Here is a 24,963-nt window from a genome sequence, read left to right as displayed (position 1 = left end):
ACAACAATTTGAGCATCAACATGTTGGTGTGTTAGTCATACATACAGTGCCACTATGTGGCAAAACACAGACACAGCAGCACCTGGACAACGTTCACTGAATATTCATTCTATCTCAACCATGTCTAATATAACGTAATATATTACGTGTAATATTTTTTGTTTCAAGGTTTATTGCTGACATTGAGAGAGAAAATGAAAAGGTATGTAAGGGCTTTAGCTTTTTCAAGAACGTCTATATGAGCTGTATTAATGTAAAAATGCCTACACATTCTGTGTAACACAGCAGTAATACACTACACAGCCTCTCTGGATCTAGACACAGTCAGATGACAGCTATGAATGACATAAATATCAATTACTAAAATCAATTTTGTTTAAAAAAAAAAAGTTTACTTGATTATTTAATAAAAAAACAGATTTACTGCCTCGCGATTGCTGGCATGCTGCGTTTCCCGAACTATGACACTTAATAATGGCCAGAAACTGTTCTGCAGGATATTATGAAGTCACTGAGAAGTTGACCTTTGACCTTTTTTAATATAAAATATCATAACTCCATCATTTTACCCTGTTAATCTTAGTCTTTAAACATAGTCTTTAAGAAAAGACAAGGTATTAGTACCTGTCTAATGATGATATTCCAGTTCCATAACAAAAGTATGACAAAGAATCAGAATCAGAATCAGAAATACTTTATTATCCCCAAGTGGAAATTGTTTAAATTAATAAAGAGGAGTTTGTTAAAATTGTTAAAATTAATTAAAACTCAATGAATTGACTTTGTACTTAAACTATTAACATAAGTAAAATAAATGTAATCAAACAAAAATCAAATAACAGTATTTGATACTTAAAGTTGATTTATTTCTTAATTTCTTCTCTTTCATGAAATATTCCCTCCCCATCACTTTTAAACAGTGAAATACTGACAGCCAGACTAGAAAAGACAAAAAACTAAAAAACTAAACTGATAACATAAAATGAACAGCAAGTTAGCAAGTAATTTAAGTCACTCATTTCCTGTCAAGTCAAGTTATAAGTCATCTAAACAGTCACTTGAGTCGACTCAAGTTCAGGTCACAATGACTTGAGTCCACATCTTCAGTCATTTTCAAAAGCCCGCAATTTGAACAGGTGCGACACGCTACAAATTAAAGTTGAACTGGCCAACTATCATCGGCGACTTGGTGACAACGTAGATGGAAACGCTTGGCTGTTTTATGAATTTGTTGCATCCCCTAACGTTATCTGAACATAACATCAGCGTAGTGACACCTCAGAGTCATGGTCGGGGTCATAGATTCTAACTTGCCCAAACCTCAGAAAAAGGGACACTGAGTCAGACAGACTGGACAAACATATTCAACTGCTATATATATCTATACATATTCTATATACAACAACCCCTTCTAACCCTACACTCTCGGTAAAGAGAGGATGTATTCTTGTCATTTGAATACATGAGTCACAATTTGAATGTCGCCTTCAAATTGTGAATCTGTGAAAACAGTGTCCCTGCAATTACTTGAGGACAAATATAATCTTTAAGGAAACATTTTTTCCAGTCAATCATGACAAATCATCATTTCTACCTTTCATTTATACTACAGGCCGGCACTACACAGCAGTACAAAAGGGACAAGGGCAACATTATTTAATCTGTTTGACTCACAACACAAAGAATCCTCCTGAACTACTCTCTAAACCATCCTGACAGGCTAAGGTCACGGGGTCACAAAGCTGTTTAATTTTCCCTCCTGAAAATCAATTATAAGACGAGAGTAACCTGAAGTGAACAGTTGACTGTCTTGTCGTGTGTGTGTGTGTGTGTGTGTGTGTGTGTGTGTGTGTGTGTGTGTGTGTGTGTGTGTGTGTGTGTGTGTGTGTGTGTGTGTGTGTGTGTGTGGTTGTGTGTGTGTGAGATTAGTCATCTGCTCAGAGGGATTAGCTGCTCTGGCTGTACTCAGGCATGACATGGGCTGAGCAATTTAATGTTAGCTTGCTAGCCTGTTAGGTTGACCTGGACAATAGACTGATGAAAAAAAACAAAAGCTGAAAAGTCTGACTGAACAGGAGGAGGTCACAAGGTGAACACATTTCTGTTCCTGTGGGAATACAAAATTATTTTGTTTAGCTATGAGGAACAGCCTTCATCACAAACTACTACTACTACTACTAATTGCTCTGAACTTTCCTCAGCACCACCAGAGTTTTCTATCCTGCTTGCTCCTTTGTTCCAGACAGGTGATTTATTTTTCAGACAGAAGCCAGCCATGACATCCAGAGTTGACCCTCATAACCAGCCAAGTTGGGCTGACTGTGGCTGAGGTCTGGGACCTAATAGCTAAAGGTGTGCTGGCTCTTGCCTGGGCACGGCTCCTGGATTTGGCTAGGTTTTCTGGACACTGACTTGGATGGATTAGACTGAGAAAGTTAGCAGCACCCAATCTAGCTTTGGGCCAGTTCAGGTGACTACTGGCTTTTCCACTTTGACACAAACTGATACTAAACAATAAAAACACATTACAGCAGTTTCATTCAGTTTCTGTCACAACTATTGATATCAGACTGAGTAAGTACAGCCATCATTTTATGATTTCATGAAACTACTTGGGCTTTGTCACTTACTCTAGTAGGAAACCTTTTTTATGGCAGGAACCCTTCAAAGAAAACTTAAGTAAGCCACACATCAAGAGTCTTGCAAGAAGTTTGGTTTTGTCTGGACTTAATGTGTTACTGAGTAAATTAGTCGAGTGTAGTGTCAAAGCTGTATGCCTGTAAAGGTTCAGAGTACTTGGTTAGCCACTACAGGGAAGCCACTACAGGGAATAGAGCTAAGCAGGCAGCTATCATTAATGTTAAAGCCATAACCTTTGGTCCTGGTCTAATTCTTCTTAATTACTCAGCTCCTCTTGGTTTTAAGCCAGCCTCCGTGATTCCTAGCACCTCTGATACAGTTCTGGGGAACCACAAAAGTATCAGGGACTGGATCACAGTGTTTCAGAAGGATGTGACACCTTTTTTGTTCCAAGATGATTTGCAAGGCGCCTCTAACACGAATATATATGGGTGCCAACCTGTACTTTCCATAAGACAGGCTTTGGAAACAGGTTGATACTGGCTAAAGACCAGTGGTGGAAGAAGAACTCAGATCTTTACCTTCAGCAAAAGTACAAATACGTAATGTTAAATCTAGTCCATTACAAGTTAAAGACTTCCTTTGCTAAATCTACTTAAGCAAAAGTAAATAAGTATCATAAGCTAAACGTATGTAAAGTATCCAAAGTAAAATTACTTGTTTTGAAAATATCAACATGTAAAGGTGCATTTTACTGCTGTGGCTACAGTTTTAACATGGTTTTAACTACTTTATTTAAAGGCAGGTAGTTTAGTCCAGTGATTCCCAACCTATTGGTCGGGCAGCTCCAGAGAGTCACAAGATTAATCTGAGGAGTCGTCAAATGATTTATTGGAGAGGAATGACGTTCTGGTAAAGAAATCTGTTTTCATTTTTGGACCTTTCTCTGATCTTTCTTGTTTCTGTTAGATTTCTTAAAGCCTCACATATTATTTTAAATGAAACTATCTAAGAAGTTTAGAGGGGAAGTGGCTCTTTTGTACATGTAGAACTGCTTAAAGAGAATCACTGTCATACAGACGCTCACCTAGACACAGTAATGAATGTTTTTCTTTGAGGCCACAAGTCAAAATTGTTGGAAACAGCTGGTTTGGTCTTTGACCAAGATGATCATGTTTATTATGTAAAAGTTTTGATCTGAAAAGTAATTAGTAATCAAAGCCAAGTATAAAAATACAATATTCCAATTTTTACAATAGTACGTAAGGTGCTTTAGGTATGTACACATACAGACACTATATAAACACACACCTGGCCACCTGTCAAAGATTACTTCAAACAAATAAGGGGGAGCATATCAGGAAAGTAACTGCTGCTCTCTATGCTCTTTGCTGTAGCTATCTTTGGCTGAAGGCACTAGCTGCTGTTAGCTAGTTAGCTCAGTTAGCTTAGTTAGCTGTGCAGCTAGTGGCCCTGCTTACTGACTGGCTCGGAGCAACAAAGGAATGCTGGTGTTTACACCACCAGCAACGGAACCGCACTCAGCAGCCTCTGAGCAAACACGACCAGATCCGGACATAAGAACATAAGATCGAAGAAGGCCAGTTTGACAACAGGGCATACAGTGCTGAGGATTTACAGCGGCTCTGACCAGGACTCTGAGTCTGGGGATGAGGAGACACGGCAAATGAGGACAGGAGAGAGGTTAAGTGCCAGAGGAGCATTTAACCTCATCTTTGTTTGAGAAAGAGGGAAACTGGAATTTAGAAGGTGTATTTTTTGGGTATATAAAGAAAATAATTGTGAGAATTTTTCCTTTCTTGACACTTCCTGGGTTCATTTTGTTTATTAGACTAAAGAAGCAACGACAGCTAGTGAAGTGTAGCCAACTTATTGTGGTAAAAAGTGGTATTACGAGACAGGTCAGGTTTAGGCTAGCTGATTAGCATGCTAACTTCAGTAGATCTCTCTGCAATACATTAAATCTTTGACACAATGTCAACTCTTTTGTTTCTTCACATTCTGTTGATAATTTTAGAATGTTTTTAACTAGGATTCTGCACACACCTTACACATTGCATCTTCAAAAACAAACAAATTCTGCATGCAAAAATATAGAGCTGACAAAAAAATGCACCAAAGTGTACCTGACCTTCATACACCACAGGTAATGGCCTGCTGGTCATTCATTACTGACGTTGATTTATCCTCAGTTGCTCTAAGTTAACAGCAGGTGGGTCAAAAAATAAATTGTAATCAAAGTAAATGAGGATACATTACATTTATTGATGGTAAAGAGCTGCGATGGTCCATCTTCACATGTATCCCTCCTGCTGGCCCAGTAGGTGTCAGCCCTACTACAGACAGGACAATCCAAAGACCTACAAGTCCAATTCCTCACAACAAGTGTGAATCCTACAGAGCTGCGAGGACGTTCAACCTTTCGCTGAGGATCTCATGAAGTAACAGCAGTCCTACATTGCTGTGTTAGTCCTCGTGCAGAAACATAGCTCTGGGCTCAATACTCCTACAGCTGCTTGAGAAGTTCTCTTCTTCCACTCCTCTCCTCTCATACCCTCTCTGTTGATTAATTTGTCAGCCGTGACCTCTCCTCCCAGTTACACCACAGTGCCAGCTGGAAGGCTGCACAGATGAATGGATCAGTGGAATGATGCAGCATGGAGTTTTCTCAAAAAATCCAATAAAATAACCCAGAAAATCTAGATAACAAGGACCTCGTGCTCATGCACTCGCTCACAGACTTGATCTCTCCCCTTCCTTCGGTGTCTGTGTGCGCCTCTCTCATTTTTTCTCTCTTTTCTCCTCTTTGTCCATCCGAAAATAGCTCCACCTCTGTAAAGTCTATTAGCAGCCTAAGGTAAGCCTCTTAGGAGAGGGGAGACTCTTGCTCTCTTGGAGCACAGGAGGCCAGTGACACTCAGTAAGTCCAAACAACAATCACACACGGTTAAAACCAGGGTAGGATTTAAGACTGGATATATCAGAGAGGGAAAGAGGATTGGGAAAGATAGAGGGGAGAATACTGATGGAAAGTAAAATCCACAAACTGTATGTTGACGACAATCTCCACAGGCAGAGATACTTCTGAACGTGTTCGGTAGATGTGCTCAACATCTGAGTATTCATTATTAGAAGGATTTATTAAACACATCCATGAATACTTTGCTGTAATCTTTGATTTTGATATTTAAATCATGATTAGAGGTGCAACCGATCAGATTGGCCTGCACTTCCTGGTTGAATCCATCTATCTATTTAAAATCTATGTTCTAATTATTGTATAGTCGGCAATTTCCAGTGCAGTCCAACTTTTTTATATGTTTTTCTGTTTACCAACAATGCACATAGTAAAATAGTCCAACAGGGTCAGAGAGGAAGATGGGAAGAAGAAATGAATCAAGGAGGATCAGAGGGGATGTACTCAAACATCCTCTAGCAGTAATCTAGCAGTATTGAGCTCAGGGGACACCCTCTGTTTTTTAATCCATTATCTTGATGAGATAAACAAGATTAACCAGATAAATGTGAGATGGAATCCCTGCAGTCTGTTCTGCCGACAGACTACAGACTTATTTGTGTGTGTGAATGTGTTTGTGTTTATGTCTCAGTCCTTGATCATTCACCAGATCCCTTTGACTTAAAAGGCCAAGCAGCTTCTTTCTAAGACTTCCTCATCGTATTGTGATCAGGTCGTGTTTGAGAATCTGGGGGAGAGACTTTACAGTGAGTGTGAGTTTGAGTCTCTGTCCAGTCTCAGACTCACAATCCCTGTGTTTGCCAGCATGGCAGAAGGTCATGCACATAATGGCTGAAGGTGGCAGGGCAAGGTTACAGAGGGGGTCAAAGTGTTCACCCTTCAAACAGATAATGTAGTGCAAACACCTGAGTCCAAGACAAGTCCACAGATAAGCACAATCAAGACTGAGTCACAAATTAGATTGAGTATGAACTAGTGCTGTCACGATCTCAGACTTTGACTATTCGATTATCATGGCCTAAAGAATTTACAATAACAATGTTATTGCAATATCTATGGCAAATTTAAAAAAAAAAATGTTTGGACACATTCATCATTAACTTTATTTATTGTGTGTTTTCTCTCTTTTTTTGGCCAATGAATTACACTCAAAATACAAGTGTAGGGAGGTGGAGAGAGAGTTTGTATAGTCTGTATTCAGTAACTGTACAAAAGCATCCAAAAAGAACATTCACACTAAAAGACTTTGAATCCAATGTTGAATGTTTTATGCCAGGTGGAAACCAGAGTTAAGGTGCAAAACTGCTATCTTCTACCTTCTAAGTTTTACACAGTATTAATATTTCATTTTTAAATATCACAATCAACATCAATATTAATATAATGCGATACCCCTAGTATGTATCAAGTAGGCAATTTATCAATATATCTTTATTGTGATATGAAACTATATTGTCTTGGATTTTAGATCTGTATCTCAGTGTCTGCTGATATGACATAAGTACAAATGGGTTGTGAAACCTGGTATTTAATGGGCCCCCAGGGCTACATTAGTATTGATAAGCTCCAAAGTTAAAGGCTCTTTTATCAGTACCTTTTATCATTATGTGTAATTTGTTATCACATTGTTGTAGCCTTGCTATAAACACACACACACAGAATTAAGTCAGCAGAGCAGAGAGGCTGTGTTGAAGACGGTGAAAGGAACCAGGTGAAGATAACTCAAAGGTTACTTGAGTTGACAACTACACTCATTACTGTAAGTGCAATAAAAACCTTTGCCAGCAAAAAGCGAATCGTTACAGAAACGCCACCAGAACACTAAAACAAAAGCTGTCTGTATGTAGCCAAACTGTCAAAAAAAATTGGGCAAATTTTTGTAAACTCTTGCTGGTACAGGCAGGAAATCACATAGCCATAGGGAGGAGGACTGATACCGACTGTTGTTCACTCAGTATTTTGATGTCAGGAATATCATTTATTTTATTGACATTTAAGGTTTGTTTCCACTGAAATATTATTGAGTTTATTGTAATTTTGCTGTTGTAAAACATTATTGTTGTTGTTCTACAGACAATAATTTCAAACATTCAACTGTAATCCTGTAGTATTTTTTTAAACAATATATTTTTTAAAAAGCAATTATTTTGTAGTGAAAAAGAACCAATTAGAGTTTTGATAAGGAACCGAACCGTTAAGGAGTATCAATGACAGTAGTAGTATTGATAAAATCCTGACGATATCCAGTATAGTGACACAAGAATCTCCTGACCAACTACTGCTTTTGAACGTGCAGGATCAGGTGGTGTGTGTGTGTGTGTGTGTGTGTGTGTGTGTGTGTGTGTGTGTGTGTGTGTGTGTGTGTGTGTGTGTGTGGTGGAAAGTCACAGAAACAAGGTAAATCTAATGACTAACAGCAAAGATCTGTACCATCTGTCTCTCACACGCACTTAAATTATTAGTTCATTTAATGTATTTAGTTGTTGCTTCAAAGTAAATGGTAAAATAACCACACATATTTAGAACTTTTATCCAAAGCATTGTACCATCTGCCTCTCATTCACCCATTCACACACTATCACAGCAAGCTACTGTGCGAGGTGTATGACCTTGCATGTTTAGTGTCTTGAGGAGGATCAGTGGAAGACCTGCTCCACCTCCTGAGCCACACCTGTCTCTTTGTAATGCTGTCAAATAGCATCTTAAACATCCTCCCCACATGCCTGACCACTGTCAGAGTTATGGAGGATGCTTCCAACAATTTGTTTCAGTAGAGTTCTAGATACTCAAACCAATGTGATTGGCACCTTGAATCTGTTCTGGCAGTAAGTAAGTAACTTTTCTATCAAGCTCTCTATTTCACATAACTACTTCTGCCACTTTTTTGTGCGTACAAACTCCTACAGTGCAATGCCATGAATGTATCTGAGGAGAGAAAGTGTGCTCTGTTATCCTTATTTGAACGATTACCACACGTTCCCCGTCTCTAAGACAGCAGGCTCACCACACTGCTGTCAAGAATTACCATTTGGAACACTTTTGCCAAATCACAAGAACAAGTTTTGTTCCAAGCATACGCTGACATTCACACCTATTTGCAGTTCTGTTCTACTGAAAGCACCTCTATCAATTAAACCTGCAGCTCATGTTGGTTCTGATGCTTTTAAAAGGTGTAGTTTGTAAAATTCACCTGAAACTAAAAATGTTTCTGTTTTCGTTAACTTAGAATATGCCTCTTATATCTATAGAGGGACCAGGTCTTCTTCCACAGAGTCTGCCATGTTGCACTGCCATGTTTCTACAGTAGCCCAAACAAAACTTAACACTGGCTCTAGAGGTGGCATTTAGTTTTTGTCGCATTTTTAGCAGAGACCGTAGTGAAGTCGGTGAGATGAGGGGTATTTTGTTGGTTACAATCTGCAGCCTCATATGTGTTCAATTTTGCCTGCCGAGTATTCTCTCCTGCCTTGAGACCAGTCAGTCAGTTAGTCATTCAGTGAATCAGTCAGACATCATACACAGCCAGCCAGCCAGCCAGAGAGCTAGTCTTTTGAAGTGTGTGTCCTATCAACCCAGTTTCCTGTCTCTCAGGGTGTCACATGTTTAGCAGACCAACAGCTGAGCAGCGGCTCAGTAGTCGCTGGACTAGAGCACATACTGTTCTGTAAGATATCACCCTCTAGCCTGTTCATCCACAAAGTATAGCACCCCATCTGTGCAATCAGCAACCTGTCACCAATTTGATACAGCTAATTGTGAGCAGGTGCAGGTAGTTTCACATTATTTACTGAGCCTGGAGTTTATCGTCAAATGCCTCAATTGGATGTGTTAAGTGCAACCCCTCTTAAGGCAGGTCTCAGTCTCTCTTTTCCATTAAAATCCTGCTTTCTTAATAAAAGTTTATAATGAAAAAGATCACGCGAGGACATTCAAAGCTTAGCATCCAATTCATACACAATGAATGACTTCCATCATGAGGGACACTGACCACAAAGAAAATCTCTACACCCACATTATCACAACCTGATTACTCATGTCCTACTGTCTTGTCTACTCTAACCTGCTCCCCTCCTGTGTCTCACCTTGGTAGTGAGGATACAGATGCAGTCCATCATCTCCAGCTCGACTGGCAAACTTTCACCTAAACATCTTCCAGCGCCAACTTTCCCGTTCCACCACTCAGCCGCTTGTTGCTGTTGGTGACATATCTCTGCCGTCTGTCCGTCACTGTCTCCTCCTTCTTATCCTCTTCATTCATCCCTCAATCTCTCTCTCCTCCCTTTTCTCGCATCCTCTCCACCTGTCCTTTCATCAGAGCGACCAGAGAGGACTTCTCCGCTAAAATGCAGGCCGGCTCGGAAACATGGCAGCTGTCCCGGTGCACCTCCGCCTGCCCTCTTGTTTTCCAGCTGCTGTCTTCATTTTATGGCAGCTGGTAGCCACATTTTGACCTCAAAAAGTGCATGCTTTAGAATATGTATCCCCACACGCGCAGACCGCACTCAGCACACAGTAAAAAATGGACGGGCAAACGTGCAGAGACAGGCGCAGAAACGCACACACATGGATGCACAGGCAAACACTCACACAGACAGACGTGTATACACAGACTTAAGCACACACAAAAATACATATACTGCCACACACACACATACACACACCACTCTCTGCTGTTTTATCAGGTCAGTCTCTGTTTGGCAGGAGTGGGGGGTTAGACTGAGTGAACAGTAACAGCGGTATAGCAATGGATGCTCTACTTTTCAACTTTGACAGTGAACTGGAGAAGTTAAAGCTCCATACACAGCCTGAAGCTTCACTCAAGATATTGTGCTTTTTCTAAATACACAAAATCACTACAATTAACGCTGGGTTTGAAACAATACAATACTGTACGATACTCTATTCAAGACCAACTGAGCAGGGAGAGATCTCGTGGATAAAACACACACACACACACACACACACAGAATTTTACATTTGTTTCTGTTCCTGTCCTACTCTACTTCAGTCCGGCTCCACCCTCCTCTGGCCCTGCACTCATTGTTGGTTATCTCCTGATGCTCACTGCTGCCAACAGAAAGTCTGCACTGGGTTGTGCTAATAAACAATATTATTGGGTCTCGGTGTCTTCTACAGCCATTTAAAGGGACAGTTCACCCCAAAATCAAAAATACTAGAGATCAATGTCATAAATCAATCAATACTAAGCCAAATTGTTTTCCTGAACTCCGTTAATCCATTCATTAACAAAAACAACATCTACACAGTACAATACAGTAGGTAGCAGTACACACTTTGTTGTTTGCCAAGGAACACAGAGAAGAAATACAAGAGTTTTAACACAACAAATCTTATCAGACCTATGGAATATTACATCATCCATCTTGGTCACTACATTTTAGCCTTTCTTCACCCTCAGGTGTCCATAAACTACTGTATAGTTTAGGAACTTTTTTCTAAAACAAAGAACTGTGAAATTATTGGTTATCTTATCATATTGGCCCAAAGAAGCGGGTGGTTATTGGTTACTGATATTGGCAAAAAATATATAGACTCTAATATATAAATAATAGAGTACATATTTGCACCTGTAGCGATATTTATCAAACTAGATCAGGGGTGTCAAAACTTGTTTTCCTTTGGAGGGCCAAAACTAAAATTATAAATGGTGGACGAGAGGTCTGCACTCATGACGAGGCCTCGAGCGAGGCTGAGCTGTAATGTTAGCTAGCCTCTCGTCCAAATAGTACTAATCCCGTCCATTAGATGATAGACAGTAATGGATAATGAGCCATGCAAAAGCAGGAAATGTATCATTTCATGTCACTTACACGTGTGGCCAGACTTGCCTTGTATTTCTCTCAATTTATGACAAATGTTCCTACCTTTTCCCCCTATTAACCTGTTTCTGGCTCTGCAAAGCTGTCTAGTGTACTGCTGCACCTAGTCCTCCTCAGTAAGAGTCAGACCGAGAAATGGAGAGAGTTAAAGTTTTTAAGGAAAGTGGCATGCATTTTGTAAAAATCTGCTGTGTCCGTTTATCTGTCGATCACTGGGGCCGAACCAACATCAATCACCATCGAGAAGCTGACAAACAGAGGGCAATGGCATGTACAGACCCTCTAAGGGCCGGAGGCTAAAAATGAAGAAATTAATCTGAACTGATAAATATATGTTTATGCCAGAGATTCACACAAGTTCACACCAGAGGGGCAAATTATGCCTCATGTCTCGAGGTTGGCAAGTATGCTTGTCGCAAAGTTCCCTTATTTTGTCTGTTTAAAAATGATAACGGACAATTGTACATTTCAGGATAAAAGATGACTAGATAAACCACCCCAATGTACATTAATTATTGGATTGCTTCATTTGGAATACTTGAGCAGCACATGGGACGACAAATATTGCCTTGTGCACACACAGCACTGCATTTAAACAGTAAGTAAGTCAATATCAGAACAATTTCCAAGTTGTGGACTATCACCAGAAGATCAAAGCAACATTGTGTACAATTTCCACTTCAGCAGTATCAACAAGACAAAACCAGTTGCTCGAGCCCATCTGTGAGCTCATTCTGCTGACTCTACTGAACAATAAAATGTTACTGAACTGAATTGATTCTTTTTGTCATATTATGTAATACAATGTAAGCCGATGTTCAAACAGCCAGTCCGCATAAACAATCTGTCCATCTAATTCTGCTCTCTGCAGCCACCAGCAGCCTTTTCGATGGGTTCAAGAAGCGATGTTTTCACCAGTGAAAACATGTTTGCCCTTTATCAAAACTATTTCCATGTAGAGGAAGTGATGTGTTAGACATGAGGCAACACATCAACCCTCATTCTGTATTCATGTATTTCATTGTTTTAAAACCAGAATTTTTAGTCATTTGTCAAATGATTCTTTAACATGTTAACCCGCGCTCCTGATTTCTTCATAAGCTACATCCATAACTGCCACGACAGCCTCACACCAAATAAGCAACTGGTCACAGGCAGTGAAAACCATGAAAACTACTGCTAATTCTCCACCTAACTGTATAAACGTTGACAATGGGGTCCTTACACAATATATCAAAAAACCTGACAAGCTCTTCTAGACACAAGAACACGATGGAGGCTGTATTTTCATTAAAAATTATTTCTCTACAACTCAGGACAGAAATTATGACCTCACTTCTTTCCCAGAATGGTGCAGCCCTTAAGGCTGCCATCCAACAACTGAGATCACCCACCTTCCCATAGGAGGAAATATGAACTGTGCTTTTAACCGTGGAGAGATTTCCTGCAGGTTTCCTCAGGCATTGATAAAAAAAGAGAGAGGTCTTACCTTGTTGGGGGTCAGTGGGCCAATAGCTGACCTGGGGCTGAATGGACCATGGCTGGGGCTAGTGACTGTTTCTGGCCCGGGGCTGGTTGGACTAGAAAGAGAAATCAAGGAGAGAAGGCATCTGGAGGAGAGCTCTGAAAAGTGTCACCTTTCAGTCTGCACTACTACAACTGCTATACACAAATATTTTCCGCATGCAAAACATGGCATTTAATAGCCAACATCATTTTGTACTGACATGAGTTATCAGACATAATCATTGAAGATGTCATTACATGAAATGAATGCACATTTAATTCAAGTAAAGTTTTGAATAAGCCTATATCCAATTTAATTGTCCATGAGTCTGTCTGTCTTAAATACCAGTTACTGTGTCTTTTCTATTTCTTTCTTGAAACAGATTTTTGGCTTGAGCAGCATGGCTACAGCACAGAAGATGACCATATAAAAGGACAGGACCACTTGGAGTAACCCAAACATCAATAGGAAATGAATGAAAAGGCTATCATAGAACGTAGTACACTGTTCTTCCCACATTATCCTTATTCAAATATCAGTAAACTGTTTTGTAACTGTGTTAATACAGTGTATGATGAAATTGTGCCTTATGTCATACTTAGTTTGTTCCTTTGTCTACATCTTTGGTGTTATCTGCTCATTGCGGTAGTGTTTTGCACCAGACTTATTAGAGTAAATGTATTAGTTCAGTCTGTTAAAATGTAAGTTACATATCTGCCAACACTCCTGATTTATTCAGTAGTGTCAATATTTTATTCCCTTTTTTTTCCTGCTTTGGTACAGTTTGGTAATTTCTCATGTTAATCTCCCAATTTCATAGTGAATCAAATGGGTGTTCCTCTGTATCTGTGTCAGATAGCTGTTGTAGTACCTGGCAACCCAACCCAGAGGCAGAAGAGAGCATGCAAAAATGGCGCTGCCTACATGCGTTACTCATCACTGCACTTGCTCAGGCCCTCTGCTCTTCTCAGTTTGCCGCTGAAAATGGATGAAACAGGACCCAACAAGACGAAATACGCTTCCAAATTTCACTCCGCTTCTGTTTTTGTGAGGTAAAGTGTAGACGTTGATTTTTGATCACTTTTTAGTGAATTTAAACTAGTTAAAAGTCATTTCACTTTGACATCCTTGTATCTTTTCTATTAATCTGTGGTGTAGAGTGAGGGAAGGCCATTTAATAGACACCCAGCTTAATGTTGGCCGGTATGCAGTTAATAATTGTCTGGTTTGCTACCCTCTTAACAGCTGAAATGTATTCTCATATGGTGGACATACCTCAGATGAGCCCCTTTAGTCAAAGCTCCTGGAGGAAATGTGGGGCTGCGGCTGTTGAAGGTAAATTTTCCATGGTTGGGGCTCGTTGGACTCATGCTGGGAGTTACTCTGCGCACACCTGGGTCCTTGCTGGTTGCATGAGCAGTGGAGATTGGGGTAGCATCTGTGACTTTGTTGAGACCTGGGCTGGTGGGTGTTAGTTTGTCTGGAGTGGTTGGCGACACAAAGCCTTGGATGGTGCTTGAGACGAGGGCTGACACAGTCACCAGGTTGAGGTCTGGAGAGACGGAGCTTTTCTGTAGATAGGCAGAGGTGATGGAACTTTCTGAAGAAAGAGAGTTGGTGGCAGTAAGTTGTGGCCTTGTCCCATTAAGTGATACTTCGGGAGGTGTTTTTGTGGAGCCACTGGGATTTTCTGCACCATTTACTGTCACTGTGGCAGCAGAGGGAGAAGAGGGCTTAGGGGTCTCTGATGTCAATGATTTAGAGGCTCCAGGCTGGACTGGAGGGAGAGGAGCACGGTACTTGACCTTGGCAGGCTGTGACTGAGGTGTAATGGACGGTGTTGTAGGGGAAGACGGCTTTGTTGTGGGTGTTCCAGATGGGATTGGAGGGGCATGGGACTTGATTGACTTGGGTCTGGGGGTCAGTGGTTTTGGCTGGGATGGTCCTTCAGAAGCTTGAGGGCTCACAGGACCAGACACTGGCTGTGGCTGGGCCAAAGGCTCTACTGGCAGGTTACAGGGAGCAGGGTGGGTCCATGGGCCGTCTGTCTGTACTAAAGAACCCTTGCTGTCTTGAAGGATGGTCAATTCATAGTACTCCTGAATGTCTGGAAGGAGAATGCAGTGATTAGAGACATGATGAATGACTGAAGGGCTCAGTGGATTAGTAAATTAGGTAATGACAAAAGGCATGGTTCATTCACAGCTCAGGACAAGAAGGCTCTACAGCAGGTGTTTAAAACCACCCAGAACATCACTGTGAGCAGCAGTGATATTAGTGAAGTGAGATGTCTGCAAAGAGACCAGAGGACACCAAAAGACCCTACCCACCCCAGCCACAATCTGTTCACCCTGCTTGTATCTGGAAAAAGATACAGAAGTATCTGCCGCCATACCACCAGACTACAGAGCAGCTTCATTCCTCAGGCTGTGAGACTCCTCAATTCATCTTACGAAATCCACTCTTTAAAATGGTTTGTTTGTTTTTATTGTTGTCTGTGATGTAGCATTAAAGGGCTCAAACTTCAACTTTGTTTTGCAACCCTGGTGTTGAAAATTTTTAGGAATAAATGAATCTTGTACCTGGAAGTGATGTTTTCTCCAAAAGATATACAGTAGAGCAGTAGAGCAGAGACGATGAGTTGATTAACTGATCAAAGTGAGAATCGTTTCATCTTTCCGTTTCATATTTCAGTCATTTTTAAAATGTATTTTTTAGGGTTTGGGACAGTTCATTGAACAAAATAAGACATCTGAAAAGATCACTTTGGGCTTTGGAAAACTGTTACAGACATTTTTCACTATTTTTTACATTTTATAAACTGAACAAATTGATCAATGAAGTGGTTAATGATAAGAATAATAATCAGATTTATCTTTGATGACAATAATCATCGGTTGCAGCCCTAGTAAGCCGTCAGATGTCATTTTTTAATTACTCCTGAGATGGTGAGGTATGTTTGTAGAGAAATCAAACAAACACAGCTAATACTGTGTTGACCTCTAGTGGCAGAATAAGGGTACTGTCACCTAAACAGTAGGTCTTTCAGGGTTCATTCCACTGTCAGAGCGTTTTCAAAGTGACCGTTATGATTAGGCTTCACTTCCTTCTCTCCACATACAGAACTGACAGACAATCCTACACTAAATCGTACACATGGTTGCGAGGTCGGGCTGCCAAGAGAAGTTAGGGGGTCATAAAAGAAAAACCAGATAAAGTATATGGGAAGCATACACAGGGATTTGAAGATAAAACCATGATTTACACACTACAGTAACACACAATCACATCTATGGATGTATAGTGTGTTCAAAGATATAACAAAATAGATTAAGTCAAATATCTCTGACACAAAACAAGTTAAGGATCAGTAATAAGAAAAAAGACAGCCAGCACGGTTTCAAAATAGAACGTTAAAACCAGACACAGCTTTACTAAAACTCATAAACAGGAACTCAGCCTGATGTTTAGTGAACAGCACACACCCACATGTGCACACACACAGAAAGGAGAGAGGAGTGTTAGTGTAAAGAGCCAGAGGTGTGGGTGTGACGCTAAGCAGGTGGGAACTAAAAACCAGTTTGTCGTCATGCACATAACCGCACACACACGTGTGCTCAGTGTTTTCCTTCCAGTAAGCAACAATTCACCACAGACAGAACTAACCAGTTAGACACAGACTGTTAACTCTTGGAAGGAATTTGTACTTGACACAGATTCTCTAAACTTGTGCATACTTTAAACAAAGGGTCCAGTGTTTTCTGTGACACCAGCCTACATCGTGGTGTTCTGATCTCCATTTTCTGGTGAGCAGTCATGTCACAACATCTTGGAGACACCATGAAAACTAGTACTACAACTCACAGAAACACTCTTATGATCAGTTTGGCCTTCTGGCTGCTGGCCTACTGGTCTACATTCTTATAGCCGAACCTCCTTATCTGGCAAGAGTTCATGTCTTCAGGCCTTCATACACCCAAACACATAGTATACTTCCTGACTGACAAACTGCACTGCTCCATCAAAGTTTAAGACATCATCAGCAGGAAAATGCAAGACAAACAAAGCTGGCTCTAGTTTAACAACACTGAGTTTATTAAGTTGTTGGGAAGATCAGCACAAGTATCAAGCTAGTGGATCAGTTCATCCAAATGTCAATTAACAGTGGCATCTACAGACAGAAATACAGACAGTTTCTGTTTTCTTTAAAATATATTTCTAAAAAATACAAATATTTCCAAATAATGCAATCGAACATTACATTTGAAAAACTGTTAACTAAAACCTCTTTCCAAGAACAACATCCCAGATACTCAAAATCAGGGGTGCCCAAACCTTCTTCCTTGGAAAGCCAAAACTGACATTTATTGGTGGGTCACGGGCAAAATAAAAAGCAAACATCTGTTTGACTGTATTGTTAAGATGCAAAATGAAACCAAGATCCCACATTCCCTTAATTGGGAATGACTGACTCCCTGCACAAAGTGTCACTCTCCCTGCCATGCTCAGTTTATGAAAAAATAAGTATGATTTTATATATGTAAGGATTATTTTTTGCGGCACACAAAATAAAACAGCATTAACAGTGATTTATATTGTATATCTTTTTTTTTTATTTCTTTTCAATTGCTAAAAAACATCCAGCGAGCCACATTGAACCTAATGGTGGAGCAAACTTCGGGCAGCCCTGCTCTGAAATGCTTTGTGGATTTTGAAACTTCTCCTGACTTTCCATCTGCATGAGGGTGAGTAGTAGTAGATAATGACTTACTTTCCTAATCTGCATTCACATTAAGCCACCTGCAGAAATCCAACAGACATCAACTCCGAGCATCAAAAATATGATGAGAAGGTCAACAGGTTTGTCTGCAGATAAAAACTAACCAAGGCTTCTAATCCAACATGCTGTAATATCAGATATGAAAAGAAGAACAGTGACTTGGCATATGGACACAAAATAAATATCCTTACCAAGCAGAGCGCTGAAGAGCTGACTCTGAAAGACATTGATGACTCTGTCCAGAGACTGCTGCAGCTGGTCGTCCTCCTCCACAAGGCCCTGTTTGGTCCGGCTCTGGTTCTGCTGTCTCTGGTCAAGTTTGGTCCGGTACTGTTGCAGAAGCTCCAGGGCTCGCTGCGCATCTAAACACAACATACACAGATAATAACTGTATAACTAACGACAGAAAAGAAAAGACACAAATCTCCAGGCACTCTAAAGTAGAGAAAGGAGATTAGGTGCTCCACATCAAAAGCCTCTGCTTAATTGAGGATTACTATGGTTAAAAACTGTCACCTGTTCAGACCTCACAGTGTTCATCAGGGTGAAGTTAAGAAAGACAGATTAATTACACCTGGCTGGCTCCATACTGTGAGAGTGGACACAGGTGTTATTAATAGTCTTCTAATATACCCCATCTCCTTCTTAACACTGTCAGATGGATGTTTTCTTTTCCCCTATGTGTCTAACTTGCAAATTTGACAGCAACTAAACATGAAAAGTCTATAATGGTAACTACAATTACGTTTACTACTATTACGTAACTGATGTAAAAGGGCGTGAGGGTAATAGAGTTTATGGTGTAAAGGAAGACTGCAGGCTGCATTCCAGGCTCCATGGCACTCTGAACAGCTGATTAAACCAGAAGCACTGACAGATCAACACCAAACTCACACTCAGAAGAGTCAGCCTTCAGCCTTTAAATGCCTCTCAATGCCAAACTCCATTCAAAATAATTCCTGTTCATTGATTATTTACGTATCTTTAACCAAACATCTGACGGAGTGCATGGTGTCAGATTATTATCAGTTGCACACTCACGTACTTTAGATCGGCATGCAATCAAAGTCAAATCTAATCTATCATCTGTCCGCTTTGGTGCACACCAGCTGAAAGACAAGTAGGCTAACTTAACTAAAAGCGGATTAAAATCAAATAAAATGCTGTTTGGTGGATAACGTCTATGCCGAATTTACCACAATACCTGATTAATTAGCAAACGCTCTCAAAATTGTATTTAAAAGCTGTATTCCCAAATCTATAAACAATAAAGCGTTCAATTTAGGATTGTTTTAATGAAGTTTCGTGCTCCAACGTTAACGTTAATTTCCACGCTAGAGGAGAGCGCTTCGCCATAGCAACACCAACGCAACCTTTCAGAGTGGTCAAAACTGGTGTGTTCGTCAACAAAGCCAAATAAATGAGTGTGTATGTTACAGAGATAGACATAAAGACAGAGAAACATCAACATATTTCATTTACAGTTACCTTTCTGTCGCACAGGCATGGTGACGCGCACAGTCCTCCTCCCCGGGGATTGTTGTGTGTGTGTGTGTGTGTCGCTGTTATTACAGATGTGTGTGTCTGTCCCGGGACAGCCTGCCTCCAAAGTGGGACACCAGACTGACACCACGGCGGTCTACAGTCCACCAACCTGTGTTTTCATCCACACCAAAACTTTAGCAAGCGCTGGAAAGTCCGACAAAACCGTCAGAGCCGCGGGGAACAGAGAAGCTGTCAGCCGTGGATATCCAACTGTCACCGCGTGGACTTGGTACCCGGAGCTGTAATGTCGTTTCCTCTCCCTCCTTCTCTTTCACTTTAGCTCTCCCTCCGTCTCGTGTCGGTAAAACTTGTTCTCCATTCAGTTCTTCATTCAGGTGACTTGAGTCAAAACGTTGTCCGACCGGTTCTTAGGCGGTCCTGTGGGATGAACTCACGCACACACACCTACAAGTCCCTGAACGCCTCACGCACATTCATGCACTCGCATCCAAACAGCACTGAAGCGGGTTTCAGAGGCTCCTCATAAGCAGCTTGTTGGTGGTATTGTCATGTTAAACAACCATATTGTGTGCAGTGGTTAAAAGCCTGCTGCATCCAATCCACTCAACTCTGAGTGTTCATGTGGGTTTACACAGAGTTATAATCTTTACTTTGTGGGGGTCAGTAAGATAGCTAATGTTAGAGGCAGAAATAAATACATGAACAATATGAAGTCAGAGAGAGACCTGGGGAAGACCCTGCTGCATCATGTGGGAGCCTGTTTCCACCAGTTAAAGAAAGAAAAGGATGAGAACTAATCTTGATGAAAAAATATTTCCATTGTAAGTCATAATTACCAGGGAAAACTCATAATCCTGAGGAAAAAAAGTCATAATTAAGAGATTTAAACGCATATTCAAGAGATAAATGTATCAATAATTATGACCTTTTTCTCATAATTATGCCTTACAATGTGGATATATACATTTTTAATCAAGGCTAAGTTTTCATTAACTTTTCTTCTTGGGCTTCCATAACGTCATCCTCCTCCTCTGAACTGTGTGGTGTTCAGGTTAGGTTCTTTACGAAAACACGTTTCTTACAGCTTATTTGTATCGTTAACATACTTAAAAGTAATTACATTAAAAATGCATAATTTGTGATTACAATAATGGTGGTCGGTAATGTTTTAATGACCTCCACAGATGTATTATCGTAATGTTTTCATGGGAGCTCAAATACCTTCTCAGGTCTTCTGAGCTCCCTCTGGCTCCCACAGTACTTCAACTCTGGGTTTACAGACACTGATTACACTACCAGAGATCTTTTTTATTATACTTCTAAATGATAATTGTCATACATTTGCTGTCTAAATTGGATATTGAACTATAAAGGGTTTATCAAATTGGTGCCCAAATTGCATGCACACACAAAGACGCTAACACAATCTAAAACACAAGGTGTATGAGAAATCCAGTTGAAATGTCACAGGTATAATCCCACAAGCTGTCCGGGCAGGCCCATTCCTCTGTGAATTCGGTGCTATTATCATGGTAAACAGTTTTATTGTGTTGAGTAGATTAAAGCCTCTCCCTGTCTCAGGCTTGTCCATGCTGTATCTCTCAGCCCAGATACATGTCAATTACCAGGGCCTAGTTTACCCAAAACAATGCCTCTTAAAGAAGTAGGCTTAACATTTACTGACGCATTAAAAGAAAACCAGAAGTTCCCAGTAAGTGTGTGAGTATCTCTGGCAGGGCAGAAAATCAAGTCACTGCCAAATACATCTAACGCAATAAAGAGTGGTTAGGTAATAGTTTTCATGAGAGCCCAACCGATGCCAAAACCAATCAGGAAGTCGGTATTGATATTTTGGCAGATATACACACATTTTGCGCAATGATCCCTCATATGTGGTTATCAAACACTTGTAAAAACACTTGTTTCTTACAGTTTAACAATACAATTTGATGTGTTTTCTGCATTAAAATAAAGAAAAAGACAAAAGTTTTCATATAGCCACATATGGGGCAACATAAACGCTGATACCAATATATCTGCGTAGGCCAATATCGGCCAATGATGACGGCCATCCGCTATATCAGTCTAATATTTATATTAACATCCTATCAATTTTTGTCAAATAGTTGGTACTGCCGATTCCACTGTAAGCCCCACTTTGAAATCATGGTAAGCTGCTCCCAGCAGAAGAGCTAACACCAGCTACTTTATCTCCCCAGACCAGAAACTGAGTGACTGATGTAGTGTTAAATATTTAGCCAGAGTCATGTTGGTGGACTAAATCAGGATTAATATGCCACAAAATGATTGGACTCAACGTTCACAGGGTGGTTACAGAGAGGACTGCAAATGTCACTGTTTTTGCCTGGTGCAGGCTAGTAGGCAGCTGGCGCTAACGCATCATTCATAACGACTCAATCAGCTAAGTGGTAATTTGCTCCAAGTTTGTTATGGGGTCTTCCTTAACAACATTTAATATTATAAATATAGTAACATTTCCGTCAATTGTTTGTAAAAGAAGTCTACATTTACCACCAAACCTGTCAATTGCTTCCTTAAGTTTGCAGCAGTTTCCCTATGTTAGCATCTTTTTGTGATAAAGGGAAAACTTGTATCAAAAATGATACAGTCAGATAAAATAAGCAATGTTAAGTATAAAATTAGACAATGATTTGTCAACTTCTTGTGTTTCTAATAGATGTGTGTGCTGTTATTAGCTTGCTGCTATTGCACTCTCAAAACTAGCTACACCACTGCTAATATTTAACTTGTCAAATGTTCATATACACAACCAGATAAAAAGCACCAATAACTGTTTAGTCTAATAGTTAATGAATAAATAGGCCTAATAAAAGTTTGACTAATGTTTAATCTGCCTTCTATCACTCAACATATATCAGTGTTTAGCTAATGTAAGCTGTCTAATGGCTAAGAGTTGGGTGGCTTTTCATTGCCTAGCTAACAATTATTTGATCTATAGGCCAAACACCCAAAAACCTGGAGTCACCACTTCACCCAGGCTTCATCTGGGTCTTGTTCTGAGTAAGGAGTGTGTGAAGCTAGCATCTTTACAGTATAAGTGACCAGTTACTTAGCCCAGCTAGTATAAATAGCTTAATTAACAGCTAACTGCTACATAAAGGTATAATATATAAGCTAACATTAACAATTCTGCTTTAAAATGTATAAAAAATGACTAGACCTTTATTATATATTTAGTTGAGTTGTGTCGGCCTACTTACACTATTGTCTATGTCTCCAGCAATGTACAGACCCGAGGTCAAGGTTAACGGTATGTTTCATTTGGTCGCCTGTTGCTATAACTTCAAGGAGAGAATCAGAGATTGAGGAAGGAAGTCTGCAAAGGAGACTGAACGTAACACATTACCTCGTCCATAATAATTTCTGCCATAAGTCATATAGGTAGATTTTCATCAGCTATAGAGTGGTGTAGCGTATTTTTGCAGGCTAAGCCAGAAGTTAGCATCGCCCTGGTTCCCTCGACAAAAGGCCTGTGAGATTTTTGAATTGGATTTTTGAATCTCGCCTAAAATAAGCTCTGTGGCAAACACAAGTTTATGATACTTACGGGTTTTGTTCAGCAAGATAATCTTCACAGATGAACACTTTTGTGAAATTGATCAATCTAGAAGTTGTAAAGTCAGAGTTAGAATAGTTTGTAACTAAAGTCGGCCTGTAAAGACGGACTAGTGAGTCAGTGAGTCTCTGTGTTCGGTGTGATGACGTTTAGTGTCCGTGACAACTTCTGTAGTCTCATTTAGCCATGACATGTAAGTGCTTTATAAATAAATTGTGATACATTTAATGATGGATTTTATGTTGAAGAACAAAACACGAAAATATCTTAAGCCTGTGGTAACTACAGACCGGATGACAGGACTGGATGTGCAAAAATGCTAACTGATTTCTGAGTTTTAGGACTACAAACTACACCACTCTATAGTGGCTGCTTAACAACCAAGACAGCAACTCCCATGATCCCACGCTTCTTAAAAACATCATCAAACTACATCTTTGTTTTGGTTGAGAGACTCCTAGCGCCATGAACTTAAATACTGTGTGTTTAAGCAGCAATATTTTATTTTAGATTTCTATATTACAGTTAAAATACACAAACTGTGACAAGGCTAAATGAGAAAGTTGTTGGGAGCCGGGCTGTTCCACTTTTGATGAAATCTTTATCTCCCTGACAGCAGTCTGTTTGACATTTTGTTATACATTAGTTTAACTCGGTCACGTGGTCAGCAGCAGTGGACATGCTAATGGTTGTCAAGAGTTAACATACATAAAGCTAGAATGCAATATTACTGCTCGATACATGTTAGTCCTGCATGTCCACGGTTTGTTCATAGACAGTGGACCGACTGTAAGTACGCAAACACACCCACACACACACACACACACACTCATCAGCCACCACATACATATGCATGCAGGCAGCAGCTGAATGCAGGTCATGGACTCTGTCTCTGGTATTGTTATTGATCAGGTCACAAGAGCTTATTGACAGCTTTGGTGGGTGCACAGAAACTCTCGCTCTGTATCACTTACACACACATACATTCACACACACTGTCGCCGGCATAATGCATGAGCGAGTGAGGGCAGGAATTTATGCATGGTTGTGTAAGTGGGTTTGTCAGTCAGCACACAGAAGTATCATTTTACCCAAACCAGCGCGTAAAAGACAGACTAGAGAGGCAAGAGAACAAAGGGACATCATTCTGCTTTCATCAATGCATTTGTCAGTGTGTGAGTGTGTGTGCGTGTGTGAGTTACCCTCTATTGTTAATTGTCGGCCTGTACCACAGTCAGCACAGTTGTTCTACTGAGGGCACTGATGCCAGGAGAACAGTGGGGAATGGTACAAGAGACATGATGAACAACATAAAGCCAATGATACCGATCTCATTATATGACAATATGATCCAGTCATGCATCGTTATACGGTAAAATAATGCAGTGAGCGAGCAGTAAGTAGAAGTATCAAATTCATTATGTGTCAAGTTCAGACCATTTTCTCAGCTACATGCGCCGTATGAACTTTACACATTATACTTACCACAATGCACCATTTTTCTTTCTTTAAACTCATATAAAAATACAAACACTAACATGGTTTTCTATTTTAATTAAAACTCGTTTGTTAGGCAGTTTGACGAACTCAGCTGTCCCTCTCTGATCCACAGTTCGGATAAGTGTCAAGAATAGATAGAGATGAGATGGACGGATATAGAGGGATGAAGAAGAGTTAGACTCTGTCCCATTAGACTAATGGACGGAGAGACAAAGCAGCATCTGCTGAGATGATGACAGCCTCTACCAGCTTTAATCCACAAAGCAGAGGAAAGTGAAATCTCCCACAGATCTGCTCAAGTGATCTTTATCACTACGCTTCCTGGTTACTTAATCTCTTTTTCTCTACCTCTCCATCTATGTTTTTCCATCTTTGTCTTCTTTCTGTCTTCTCATTCCTTTCCTTCACCCATTTCTCTTCCTTTCTGCATTTTTCCCCTCCCTTCATTCCTTTTTTCTTTCCTTCCTTCATTTCCTTCCTTATTTCAGTCCCTACTTTTCTGATTTTCCCATGCATATCTTTCTTCACTCTTCTCATACTTCCTCACAACCTCCTTTAGCACTTCATTTCTTCAAAACCTTCTTCCTTTTTCCATCACCTTATTTCCCCCATCCCTTTCTCCTTTTGTCTCATTGCCGTTTTCCTCACAACTCT

The 24,963-nt window shown here is 40.2% G+C and overlaps 1 protein-coding gene across 1 annotated transcript in view; it reads right to left on the bottom strand.

Annotated features, from left to right (window-relative positions):
• The window catches only part of LOC141005129 (discs large homolog 1-like protein), a 127,017-nt gene extending 107,805 nt beyond the window's left edge, over window positions 1-19,212 (bottom strand). The window contains exons 1-4 of the mRNA XM_073476891.1: window positions 19,194-19,212; window positions 17,897-18,067; window positions 14,201-15,032; window positions 12,908-12,998 (exon numbers count right to left, since the gene is read on the bottom strand). Coding sequence (XP_073332992.1) covers window positions 12,908-12,998; window positions 14,201-15,032; window positions 17,897-18,067; window positions 19,194-19,212 — 1,113 coding nt within the window. The remainder of the gene's footprint in view (window positions 1-12,907; window positions 12,999-14,200; window positions 15,033-17,896; window positions 18,068-19,193) is intronic.
• Between the last annotated feature and the right edge of the window lie 5,751 nt (window positions 19,213-24,963).

This window comes from Pagrus major, chromosome 11 (assembly GCF_040436345.1).
Source record: "Pagrus major chromosome 11, Pma_NU_1.0".
NCBI lineage: Eukaryota > Metazoa > Chordata > Actinopteri > Spariformes > Sparidae > Pagrus > Pagrus major.
This window is presented reverse-complemented; position numbering and strand designations above follow the sequence as displayed.